The sequence below is a fragment of the Hipposideros armiger genome, unplaced genomic scaffold, assembly GCF_001890085.2.
Source record: "Hipposideros armiger isolate ML-2016 unplaced genomic scaffold, ASM189008v1 scaffold_13, whole genome shotgun sequence".
Lineage (NCBI taxonomy): Eukaryota > Metazoa > Chordata > Mammalia > Chiroptera > Hipposideridae > Hipposideros > Hipposideros armiger.
In genome coordinates this window covers 1,253,617-1,266,284 of record NW_017731363.1, presented here as the reverse complement: position 1 = coordinate 1,266,284, position 12,668 = coordinate 1,253,617, and the positions used below count along the sequence as shown (strand labels likewise).

The following is a 12,668-nucleotide window of genomic DNA, read 5'->3' as shown; positions in this document are numbered from 1 at the left end:
TAGAATCAACCTAAATAATAAAGGAATTCACCAGGAGAGTTGTAATAAAATTAACATACAAAATCAGTAGACTTCATATATGTGTACAATAACCAATTAGAAGATATAATGGAAAAGAAAAATCCCATTTACAGTAGCAACAACACCAAAATAAAATAGGAGCAAAAATGTACCTCCTGAATGAAGAAAACTTTAATAAAACACTGCTGGAAAATACAAATTTAGACTTGAACACATAGAAAAACATTTCTTGTTCTTGAATAGGACAAATCAGTATCATAAAGATGTCAAATTTTCCAGGTTAAAATGTAAACTAAATACAATCACTTTATAAAGGGATTTTAAAAATCAAGGTGGGGAAAACAAAAACCTGATAGAAAAAAGGGAAAAGGCAAGACATATAATTCTCAGAAAGATATACAAATGCCCTTAAAAATATATCTCCCTCATAAAGAAAGAGGGACATGAGAGCTGCACTAAATACCATTTTTCATCTATCGGATTGGCAGAAATTCAGAAGCTTGACAATGGTCTGTGTGGTGAGATTGGGGGGAAACAGGCACATTGCTAGAGGGGCAACTCCTGGAGAGAGAAATCTGCATGCTACTTTTTAGGTAAGAAAAAAGCGGAACCACACACACACATACATACTTACATGCTTATTTTTGTGCAAAGAATTACAGGAAAGATAAATTAGAATGTAGTGAAAATTGTGAATGTTTTCCCAAAAGTTGTAAAATAAAATATAAAAAAGAGGGGAGACTACAATGTACAAAATGCTCACTATTTGCAGAACCTTCAACTGGGGATTGTCTTTGTGCAAACCCCTCTCGCTGGAGTCTGCCACAATCCACACACTTTCATGGACCATCTGTGGGAAGAAGGCAGTTCCTCCCTGTTCAGGGTCCCCTGACCATCCAATGGTGCAGCCCTAGTCCCAGGAGCTAGAGCAGGGACGGGGGAGGCCCCGGCTTCAACTCAAAACCCCTTGTCTGCTCTTCCCCATCTGCCAGGGGACGGCAGTAAGTCCTGTACTTGGCTATGTTTCTATTGTGCATGTATAATTATAAACAGCTTGGTGTTTGCAGTTCCACGGTGTGTGTGTGTTGGGAGGCAGGGGATGCTTTTATTCAGCACTTGGGAGGTATGGGAAGAAAGGACGGCATCATGTCCATCGTGTGTTGTGTACATGTGGTTATATGTACTCTATCACACATTTGCTACTCGAGGAGAGACTATCGTGGGTGTGGTTCAGAACAGGGACCCCAACACTAGCCAGCCTGCCTCTTAATAGCTGTGTGACCTAGGGCAAGTCACTTAACCTCCCTGGGTCTGTTTCCTCTTTTGTTAGTTTTAGCCATGCTAATAGTACCTACCTCATACATGTTTCCCAATGACTAAATGAGTTAATATTGATGAAGTTCTTAGAACAGTGCTGAACATAAGTTTTTGTTAAATTGTTGGCACCTTCATTGCTTGTTTCAGATTACAAACACTTGAGGGTAGAGGCCCAGGGCCATTTCCACCTGATCTGTAGCAGGTGCCTCCCCTCAGAAATGCTTTGCCCATGGGGATGCAGCCAAAGCTCTGCCAAGTGGTGTACTTGCCTCGTGCCAGCAGCTGTACATGATCTGGTAGATGGTGTCCGAGGCCAGTTTGGGCCGGTAGAGCCTGTGGCCCTGGGAGACCTTCACCACCACCTGGGAATTGTCGTACAGGTCGTAGGGCTGCTTCCCCAGGCTGAACACTTCCCACATCAGGATCCCTGCACGATGCCGAGGGGGCCGGGGGACAGGAGAGAGAGCGGATGTCAGAAGGTACCGCGTTTGTGGAATGAGCTTCACATGCCAGGTCAGGAAGGCTACGGGTCAGAGCTGGGGAGCCCTGGAAAGGAGTCCTAGCAGAAGGGACAGAGTATGGAGGGTGGGTCTGTACCATCACTCCTGGAGCCGAGGGTCTTTCCTCCATGTTTCCGGAGACCCAGATGCCCATTCTCACTGGGAAACGAGTAAATGGCTAGGGCAGCTGCAGAGGGAGCTACCTGGGGCCAAGAGTCTTGGCTGCTTCAGAAAAGCAGCTGCGGCCTCCGGCCACCCCAAAACTACCCGGCTCCAGCCCTTAGGAGTGATGGATTGAAGTCCCCACCCTTCCTTTCTCTCTGCCTTGGCCGCGTGTGCAACAATTTCATTGCATAATCAAATTACCGTTCAGTGGAAATGTATAGATAAAATCATTGATAGCATTGCTCCTTTTCTAATGGCCACAGTGTTTCATAATATTTGGTGGGTCAAGTATCCTTTCAAGAATCTGACCAAAGCCATTGGCTCTCCCTTGGGGAAATAAATGCACAGGATTTTCGTGTTTGATTTCTGGATATCCACAGTCCCCCATGCAGGGCATCATAGACTCCAGGTTAAGAAACCAAGTTGTGACCATATTTGGGGTCAGTCAGATGCAGCCTTTGAGGCTCAGTTCTGCCACTTACAGACTAGGCAAGCTTCTTACTTTTCTCAGGTTCCCTGTCTATAATATGCAGATATTTGCACATAATAGAGTTGCCATGAGGGATAAATAGGATAAAACACTCAGGGCATTTAAAAGAGCACTGCGGCATTTTAACTGCTCTCTAAATGGTGACCATTTTGCTATCATACTGGCCAAGCCAGAGAATTTCAACAGCCAACCAGCTTTAAAAGCCCAGAAAACCAGAAATACGTAAGTAGGAAGCAAAGTGTTCCAGAACCATAACTGAAGTACTGTCTTCAAAGCTTCTTTGACATTTAGGGCTACGGATTTGGTGTTAATTGTTTACATTAAGGTAATATTACAAGTTGTTGTGGCTGCATTTTAAAGAGAAACCAAACATTCTAAAACAACCACCCCAAGGTGTGTTGCTTTCTTCACAGCTCTCTCTTTGGAAGGCTAACTTATCTTGAGAATACTTTTATTGCTTAAAATATCTGTGTAGCTCTTCTCTGAGAATTGCTTTCAGACGCCCTCATTCATTTTGAATATCCTTATTGCATACAAATTATTTAAGAATGGATTTAGTTTTTAAAAACAGCCAGAAAATATCAGGAGGCAAGTTCTGGTGCTTAAATAATCAAGCTGGGTAATGCAATTTTTTTTGGGTTAAAAACAAGGTGTAACTATTGAGTAAGCATGCTGATTTTTAAAAATGTCTTTCATAAGACATTAGCTGGAACAACAAGATCGAAACTAATTTTGACAAGTTAATCAGCACAAAATGACACCAAGTATTTATCAAAATGCTATCTTTGTGGTTTTTTCTCTTTCTGTATACATTGAATTATTTTTTTACAATGAACAATGCCACTTTAATGAAAGGAATAATTATTTTTAAAAATCATGTCATATAGAAAAATCAATGACTAAATTTTACTTTTCTTAGGCAAAAAATGGATGTCATGTGGAAAGTCAAATTTTTATGCTTAAGGACTAAGACAGGCATGAAATAGGTCTCAGCTGAATTTAATATATTCTATAACGTGATAATAATTGGCATCATCTATCCTGGATCCATCTGACAGTGATTGTAAACAGGCCTGACATTCCTCACAATATAGAAAAATATCAGAAAATCTACAAAATCATAATTTAAGAGTTATTTCTGTTTTATAGTTCCTAAATTTTAATATAGATCTTTTAATAAAATAGAGGTCAGCAAAATTTTTCTGTAAAGGGTCACACAGTAAGTATTTTAGGGTTTGGGGGGCCATGCAGTATCTAGTGACTGCTCTGCACAAAGCCAGCCAGAGACAACAGAAATGAATGGGCATGGCCGCGCACCAGTACAAGAACAGTTAAATTTCAGTTACAGGAACAGGGCACCGGGTTGGGTTCTGGGCTGTGGTTTGCTCACCCCCGATCTAAATGATAAATTTTAACGAGGACACAAGTCGAAACTGGTATGGGCCAAAGAGAGCACTGAGTCACGTTTGGTTTTTAGACCAGGCGTTCCCCTCCCCCCACTCCCAAACTGGTCAATTCAGAAGGAAATGGTTATCATGGCTGCTTTCATGCTGAAAGTCGATGACTCCATTGTAAACCCTTCAATGTTTTGGCCTTCGTGCAAACTCAGTTTTAGTTCTCAATGACTCCTTTATAAACGTTGTTGGAAATTTGCAGTAGAAGAACTTTTATGAGAGTGTGATACCAGGAAATTATACAATATGCGGCAGACCCAAGAAAAGATCATCTTCTATCGCTTGCTTGTCTCAGGCCATACAGGTAATTTTGTAAGTGCTCAGGGCTTTTGCTAAAAATGGATGTTGCTGCTCTTGTGGTTTCCTGTTGTGGAAGGCAGCTTATGAAATGGGGCCGGGGCCTGTGTGGCCACTTTCTTACCGAATGCCCATACGTCTGACTTGCTGCTGTATTTGAAGTAGTGAAACACCTCGGGGGCTGACCACTTGACTGGAAACTTTGTTCCTACTGAACTGACATACTGGTCATCAAGAACATACCTGTGGGAGGAAACATTGGCACACACCATCAGCCGCTTGGTTGTGCAGATGGGAAGACCTGCGCTGCCCACCCTTGCCTCTCGGCAGTACAGGCTGATGGAGGACATAGCGGCAGCCAGTCTCAGCCAGATGCCTCTGTGTTCTGCATCTTGTCCTTCCTTTCAATGTATACGTTTAGCTGGAGGCTGTTTATAACTTGTGAGCTTTAAAAATGATATCTAACTTTGAAAATACCAAAATCTGAATGCAAACTATTTGGTAAATATAGAAAAAACAAAAACCATAAAAAAATCATTCAGAATCCCACCCCAAAGATAACCTGTAATTCTACCATTCAAGATACATTTTTGCTTATAATTTCCAATCTTTTTTTCTATGTATATATAATATGAACAAAATTGGGTTTCTGTCATATTGAGGTTTGCTTTTATTTTTCCTTTAATGCATATCAAGAACATTTTCCCTATGTGGGTTACATTTTCTTCAGCATCATGTTTAATGGCTGAATTCCCTCTCCTGGATTAACATGCTTTGTTTAACCATGTAAACGGCTCCTGGTCATCTGCTATTATAAATAATGATAGACAACAATATCCTATGGAGCTATCAAGACCATAAAAATATATGTTCAAGGATAGTCACTACACTCTTGTTTATAATAATGATAAGAATGGAAGCAATCTTAATGTCCACATTTTGAGAAGCAATTAAATATAACATGGTGTAGTAATACAATAGATTAATATGCAGCCATTAAAATGAGATAGCTCTATATTTACCAAAATAAAAAGATGCCAAGGGTATATGGTTATGTGCAAAAGCAGGTATATATAATGTGATTCAATTTTTGTGAAAACAAATGGTAAATGTACTTACTTGTGTTAATGACTGGGTATACTTAGGAATAAAATGTGGAAGGGACATCTACCAAATGTGTTAGCAGTAGGTAGGTACTCCTAGTGCTAAACATGGGATGAAGGGGTGTGTGTGTGGGGGGAGATTCTCCTTTTGACTTTGTACATCTTCGCTGTATTTCTTACAATAAGCACGTACTATTTATATAATTAATAGAGGGGAACCCTATATGTTTGCTCACAAAAAACAAATAATGAGTCCTATAAATAGGAAAATAAGAAAATGAAAATTATGGGAACGGAAATTTTGGATGCAATTTATAGGAAAACTTTACACACCAAAATGTGTTAGAGATATTTGCTGTAATTTCAAACATTAGAAAAAGCTGGCTTGGCAATCATTCTTTGAAATACTAATAATAGTAATTGTAAATAACATCTTCATGGGATTATATACAGCACTTTGCATACCTCCCTTCCCAGGTCTCTCCAGCTTTGTAGACACCATAAGACACCCAGGAATTACCCTGGCACCCCTGACTGGGTTCTGCTCATTGCATAACCCTTCCTCCAAGTCATCAAGACCAAGGTGTCACAGGCATCTGAATGATGTGACATAGAGCTTCATGACCAAGAGGGCCTGGTGCATGGCCTCCAGGATCCCTTATTCAGAGCAAGGCCTTGTGTCCCCCTTTCCCTAGGAGACAAAGAACTGTCATAACAGCCAATATTCCTGCTCAGAGAACGATGTGGGCATCAGTGCCCCTGTCCCTCTTGTGCTCGGGAGAGCGACACATACAGAATGTCGATGCAGGAGACTCAGTCTATGGTGGTTGGAGTGATGGCATATATAGCATAGCTAAGGGGACATATTGCCAATACTGAGGGGTCCCAGAAGAGGAGCACTTCTGAATATTGAATTTTGGAGAAGACTTAGAAAACAAGCCCTCCTATGGGGTTTTAGGGCCACGTTTGCTAAATACAGAGCTGGCCTTGGTCAATTCTTCAGATCTCTTTGGAACTGCATTGTTCCTCCTCATAATTATGTCAGTTTATGTTGAGTCAGCAGAACTTTATACTGTATTTTGTCTCAATGTCAGGGACATCTACTTGCCCTCTAGACCAGGGGTTGGCAAACTGCAGCTCGCGAGCCACATGTGGCGCTTTGGGTACGTACATGTGGCTCTGAAGTAAAATTGAAAACGAAAATAAAACTATCATAGTTTCATTTATAAAAATTTTACAAGATTTTAAAATTTTCCTTATTTGTAAAAAATATATTTATGGCTCTTGAATAATTTTTAAATTGTTGTGAGGGACAGGATTGGCTCTTCTGTCTCAAAAGTTTGCTGACCCCTGGTCTAGACTAACTACAGTCATTTTGCGGGCGGGCCTATCCCACAGGCCTAGGTGTTTAGTAGGAACTCAGTAAATGATTGTTGAACGGAAAGGCCAGTATGTCTTCATTTTCTATGTAAAATCATGAACATTGGCGTTGAGGCTCAAATAATGAGGATACAGAATTAGAAAATGAAAGACTTTTAAACTGTCATCATAATCAAAATTATTTCTCCAAATCATGAAGTGGTAATAGAACATTCATCAATAGAACCTCAGAGTCAACTTTCATGCCAAATTGGTGATAAAGAAAATGAACATGACAGCAAAAATTTTCCTAGTGTTAATGCTCTACCCATTTGAACATATATTAAGGAAAAACACAGGCAGGGCTAAAGGAGCCTTGATTGAAAGTGTGTGTGTGTGTGTGTGTGTGTGTGTGTGTGTGTGTGTGTGTGTATGTGTGTGTGTGTATGTGTATGTATGTATGTGTATCCAAATAATCTGGCTGTAACATGTTATATTTAAATATTGAGGATCTTTCATGGAATTTATTCTTAAGTTTAGAAAATATTCATCAGAGTGTTGGAAGAACTAAAAGGGACTTTGGATAATTTCTGAAGTACAGTTTCATCTTATAGATGAGGAAAGGTGGTGAAACCTGTTCAATAGGTAGTCAGAGGTAGTATGGGGGAGGGAATGCAGATTTCTAAGTTCAGAGCACATTCTATGGGTATATCCCCACAAAGCTGCCATTCATGATGGGATTTAGGTGGGAATGAAAATACCACTTTCATTGGTTGCCCCTTTGGAACTGGCTTACCTTGTCATTCCAAAGTCAGATACTTTCACAGAGAGATCACTGTCTACCAAACAGTTTCGAGCAGCCTTTGGAGGGAAAACAAAATTACCAACCAGTAAAAGTGACCACGAATTTCCTGACATCAGAATCTGGCATTTTCCTTCCCTTTGGCAGAATTCTCAGCAAAAGTATAAGATTGCCTATCAAAACCCTAAATGTTGGGAAGTTGTTTTTTTTTACCTTCGTAATTTTTTGAAATGAAAATGGGCTCCCATAAGTATTTTCCCCTGGGCATCCATCCTTGTCAAACAACACGAAAGCTATTACACATTAAACCCAGAGCCTTAGCTCATCCACGAGCATGGAAGCATCCGTTCTAGAGGCTCCCTCTAGCTCTAAGATACTGCGCAGTGACGGGTGCTCTGAAAGCACAAATGCAGTACCAGAGACTCAGAATGAGCTTGCCTAGTGTGCCTGGCATGTTTGTTGCTCGACACAAGGAAATCTCTCAAGATAAATACCAGTGCACGCCAAGCAGAATATTTCCCACTCCCACTCTGACCCAAAGACACACACAAGTTGCATTTCTTTCTGGTTTTTGTTTGTTCGTTTTTGTATGTTCAGTGATTGTATGAAATGACTGCTTTGGCACTCAGCCCTTCCCAGAGTAAAGGCCAGCTCGGGTTTAATGGTTCCAAGACACACTAAATAGACCAAAGCCTTTCCTCTCCATCTGTTTTCCTTCAAACCACAAGACAACTACATAGATCTTGATGGCTTCTTTTACTCTTTCTGTTCTTTCTGTACTTCAAATATTTTATTTTGAAATTGGGATTTTTTTAAGTCACAGACATGTCATGTGTTTAAGCAAGTCACAAGTGAACAAAGTAAAAGTGAAGGTAGCCTCCTTGTTTGCCCACCCCATCTACCACTGAAGGCAGAAGCTATGGATTGCTTGCTTTTCTCTCTTTGAGCTTCCAGTGGCTTTGCTTACCAAGTCCCGATGTATGAACTGGTGGCTCTCCAAGAAGGCCATGCCTTCACAAACATCATAGCACATTTCTAAGAGCTGGGAGGGTTCAAGTCCTTTTCCATGACTCTTCAGGTAATTAAGCAAGCAGCCATTGGTTATATATTCAGTCACTATGTATATAGGGTATTTCTTTGAGCACACTCCATAGAATTTCACCAGCTTGGGATGGTTGAGTTTCCTGGGAAGAACAGATTTTCAAAGTTCAGTATTGAATTTCCACACTCCATTTTTCAGATGTCCTGAAAAAGAATCACTCACAGATTTTTGTTTGTTTGAATTTCCCCCCTTGTATTTGAACAGAGAAGGGCAGGGAAATGTTTTGGATCTTATTCTGGGAGCATTAGCCTTTGGAGGTGAGAAATGCCTTATATTGGACAGCGACAACCCTAGAAGCAATTTAGCAGTTGTGGGTGCTGTGTTCGACTTTCCTACAGAGAATAGGAGAAGCCATGGTCTGGTGCCTCAGAATTCCTGTTTAGTCTCATGGCATCTTAAGAACTTCCATTACTAATTTGGAGAAAGCTGCACCCTAAGAGCACTCACTTGCATTTTAAAACATCTAACTTTCATGTCTAAATATTTCATCCTAAAAAAACCATTGTATCAGAATATGAAGGGTGGACTTAAAATGGAAATAGTTGCAATGTTAGGGAAATGAGGTTAGGCATAATTTTTCTTAAAAACACTCATTTTCCACTACTGTAGCATTATTTTTTCAATAATAAATTTAGAAAATTGTAACCACATGACATAAAACTTCTGGTAGGTAATGATGGATGGAAACTCAGCAGTTACAATGTGCGTCAACTTGTCCTCATGTAATTTACCTATTATCAATTAACAGGATGATTATTTAATGTTCAGATATGTAAAAATCTAAATTGAACATGTCAACTTTTAAATTTTTTAATAATTAAGGACTTATTGAATATTTAGTTATTTTCTCTCTTCTTGGCTTAACTATATGGGCATGCCTTATCATGTTACTCAGGGCGATGAGCCCGGTTACGCATCTTTCAGCAGCCGTAGAGACCTGTGTGGTACTCAGCAGTGCTCCCTTCAGAGGCGGGACAAAGGTCTATCACCCAATAAAAGATGTTCCTCGAGCAAGTTCCATCACTGACCAGAGGGCACATACTGGGGAAAAAATATGTTTGAAAGCTACACCAGGACACGGGGGGTATACCGTGAACCTAAGGGATTTTCTGCCAGATTTTTCTGTCTTGCAAAAGCAAGACATCAAGGGCCTGCTCCCCAGTTATATGGTGGTCCGATTGCAAAAAGCATAATGAACTACGTAATTTGCAGGAACCAGTGAAAAATGAAAATGCAGGGATTCTTGTTTAAGATGATTAAGAATTTTAAGATGGTTGATAGCAGATCATTAGACCAAGTGCAGAGGGAGCCCTACTAAGTGCGGGGCAACTCAAGACTGTGCAGGTTGCATACATGTGAAGCCAGCCCTAGCCAAAGGCTTATGTTCACATAGTCCCTCTGCTCCCAAACAATTCTGCAATTGTAAAAGCGATTGTTCTGACTCGCTTGGTACCATTGGTCTTCATAAAGGAATGACTAAGCAAATGGGCACGGGGATGTCTGCCTGGGTTTGCATCTCTGCTCTGCCACTTTTACTAGCTTGGTGACCTTGGGCAAGCTATTGAACAGTTCTATGCTTCAGTTTCCTACAAAACAGATAACAGAGGTACATCCTACATAGGCTTCATACGAGGCTTGAATGCATTAATAATGTGCTCAGAAAGATGTCTATAAACACAATGTAAATGTTTTAAGTAAAATTTTTAAAAGGGCTATTACACTGTAGCAGGCTAGGGTTTATGATTTCAACCATCTTTGACCAAAGTCCTGCTATAGCAGCGCTAAAACCAGGGAAGTCCCAGGTAAACCTGGATGGCTGGTCACGCTTCAAAGTCTCATTCACCATGTTGACAAGAAGAGGTAGAATCATTAAAATAATTTTTTGTGCTTGCATAGGTGACAGAAAGATGGAGGGGGGGGGAGAGAGAGAGAGAGAGAGAGAGAGAGAGAGAGAGAGAGAGGAGGAAAGGAGGGGAGAGGAGGGGCGGGGAGGGAAAGGAAAGGAAAAACAGAGAAAGAGAACACATATATTTTATCAAGAATTAAGGACTGTGCTTGGAACTTAGGACCATTAGGAAGGGTATCTTCATTATTAGCGAGGAAAGAATAGGGTGAGAAAGGCATTTTTATCAGACTGTGTTGAAAGTACCAGGAAGGTAAAGGATGTTGTCCATAGCATGTTAGTTTTCAGCATTGCCTGTCCTGGCCACTAGAGGCTCCTGCCCCTGGGTATGTGCTTTCAAGGACCCCTCTGTTCCTCATTCCACCATGTACCTTCCTACAGGGCAAGGAGGCCAGAGGGCCAAGGAGACATTCCTCCTCAGAACCCACACACCCCTTTCTCTATCTCCCTTGGGGTACCCACTCTGGAATTCCCTGTCCACATAGTCCTGAGGCCTCTTCCAGGACCTGTGTAGACTCTTCGGAGTCTGTTCCCCCAAAAGCGAGCCATGCTGGTAGTATGCCTGCCCCTAACCAAGATCATTAGTCAATAGAGAGTTGTTTTGTGGGAGACGCAGAGGGAGCTTGGATGTACAGAATGCTGTGTCTGCACATTAGTACTGAGTACAGTGTAGGACAGAGCAGGGGTAGGAGGAGGAAGGGGAGGGGTGGGGTTTGTGGAGTCCTTCCACCATGTGCTCATTTCTCTATTGAGAATTCTAAATTTGAATATGACCTTTCAGGTTGTCACAAAGGTATCCTTGTCAAAGGAAGAGCACAGAACCGATTTTATTGAAGAGCATTTTAGCTTGATTTATAACATCTAAGTACTTATATCTATGATATGTGGAATCTTGCTCCAGGCCTTGCAAGTGTCAGGGACAGGCCTGTTAGCGTGAATGTCCTCCCATGGTGAGGGCTACACTTCCATTCCTCAGAAGAACTCACATCATGGTCTGGGCCTCCTGGAAGAATTCATCTTCTGACATAGAGCCCTCCTTGATCATCTTAATGGCAACATCATACTGCCCTTTCCACTTGCCCAGATGGACCACTCCAAACTGGCCACTTCCCAGCTCCTTCAACAGGGTAATCTCTTCTCTTTTCAGTTCCCAGATTCCTAATAAGGCAAGACAGACACTCTTTAGGATGAGAATAGAAGCTTTGGGGCTAACAGCCTCCCTAGGGAGTTCCTTTCCAATGGGAGTTCCTTTCCAATGCGAGTTTCACACTGACAGTATGAAGAACAGCAAGACAATCTAAGTCGATCACTTAAAAAAAACCCTTAGTGACATGGTCTTATGACTTCTTAGACCACGTGATAATGCCACCAAGACAATAGTGCTCTTGAAGCGGCTACAGTTATTGATAAGAAAGCTTAGAGGAGAAACACTTTGCCAAACAGAAGCAGCTTGGAAAGACTCTGTTAAAATGTGCTTGATGCTCTTAGCTTGGTAAATGGCATTACATTGTCTTTTAAGACAAATTAAACTGTGATCTGGGTGGAAGTCATTATTCTAAATACAAAAGGCTGAAAACTAGCTCCCCTGAATAGGCACAGAATCCTGGCAGGAGAAGGAACAGGCAGTGGGATTCCAGAGACTGATGACTGAGTCTAACAAGATGAAAAACTTTTTGGTAATACTGGAGAGATTACAGAGTTAGGCTGGGAGGACAAAAAAGGAAAGAAAGGATTTTTGGTTTTTGTTATTTAGTTTTAGAAAATGAACAAATATATTAGGGTGAAAGCCCTCCCTGGCACAATGTAAACAGGGACCACCTCCCTGTCTTCCCTCCTCTTTCAGTATATTTAATATATATATATATATATATATATATATATACATACATATATATATATATATATTAACCCCAAATGGTGGGAAATAGAGTTTAAGAGACCAAGGGTGTGTCCATACCACTTCCCAAGGACACGGAGCTGGGAACCTTGTTGGCCTTTGTTGACACAGGGTGGCGGAGCCGTGTGATCATGCCTGCAATGAAATCAGCATCACATCATCACATATCACCTTACATATCACCTCACATATCATATCACATATCGCCTCATAACATATCACCTCACCACATATCACCTCACATATCACCTCACGTAT

The 12,668-nt window shown here is 41.0% G+C and overlaps 1 protein-coding gene across 2 annotated transcripts in view; it reads right to left on the bottom strand.

Annotated features, from left to right (window-relative positions):
- Positions 1-12,668, bottom strand: part of BMX (BMX non-receptor tyrosine kinase) — a 44,422-nt gene that overhangs the window by 678 nt on the left and 31,076 nt on the right. For both annotated transcript variants that reach the window (XM_019665869.1, XM_019665874.1), the window contains 6 exons: positions 12,471-12,545; positions 11,500-11,671; positions 8,476-8,692; positions 7,503-7,567; positions 4,369-4,487; positions 1,608-1,765 (listed from right to left, as the gene is read on the bottom strand). In XM_019665869.1, the coding sequence (XP_019521414.1) occupies positions 1,608-1,765; positions 4,369-4,487; positions 7,503-7,567; positions 8,476-8,692; positions 11,500-11,671; positions 12,471-12,545 (806 nt within the window). The remainder of the gene's footprint in view (positions 1-1,607; positions 1,766-4,368; positions 4,488-7,502; positions 7,568-8,475; positions 8,693-11,499; positions 11,672-12,470; positions 12,546-12,668) is intronic.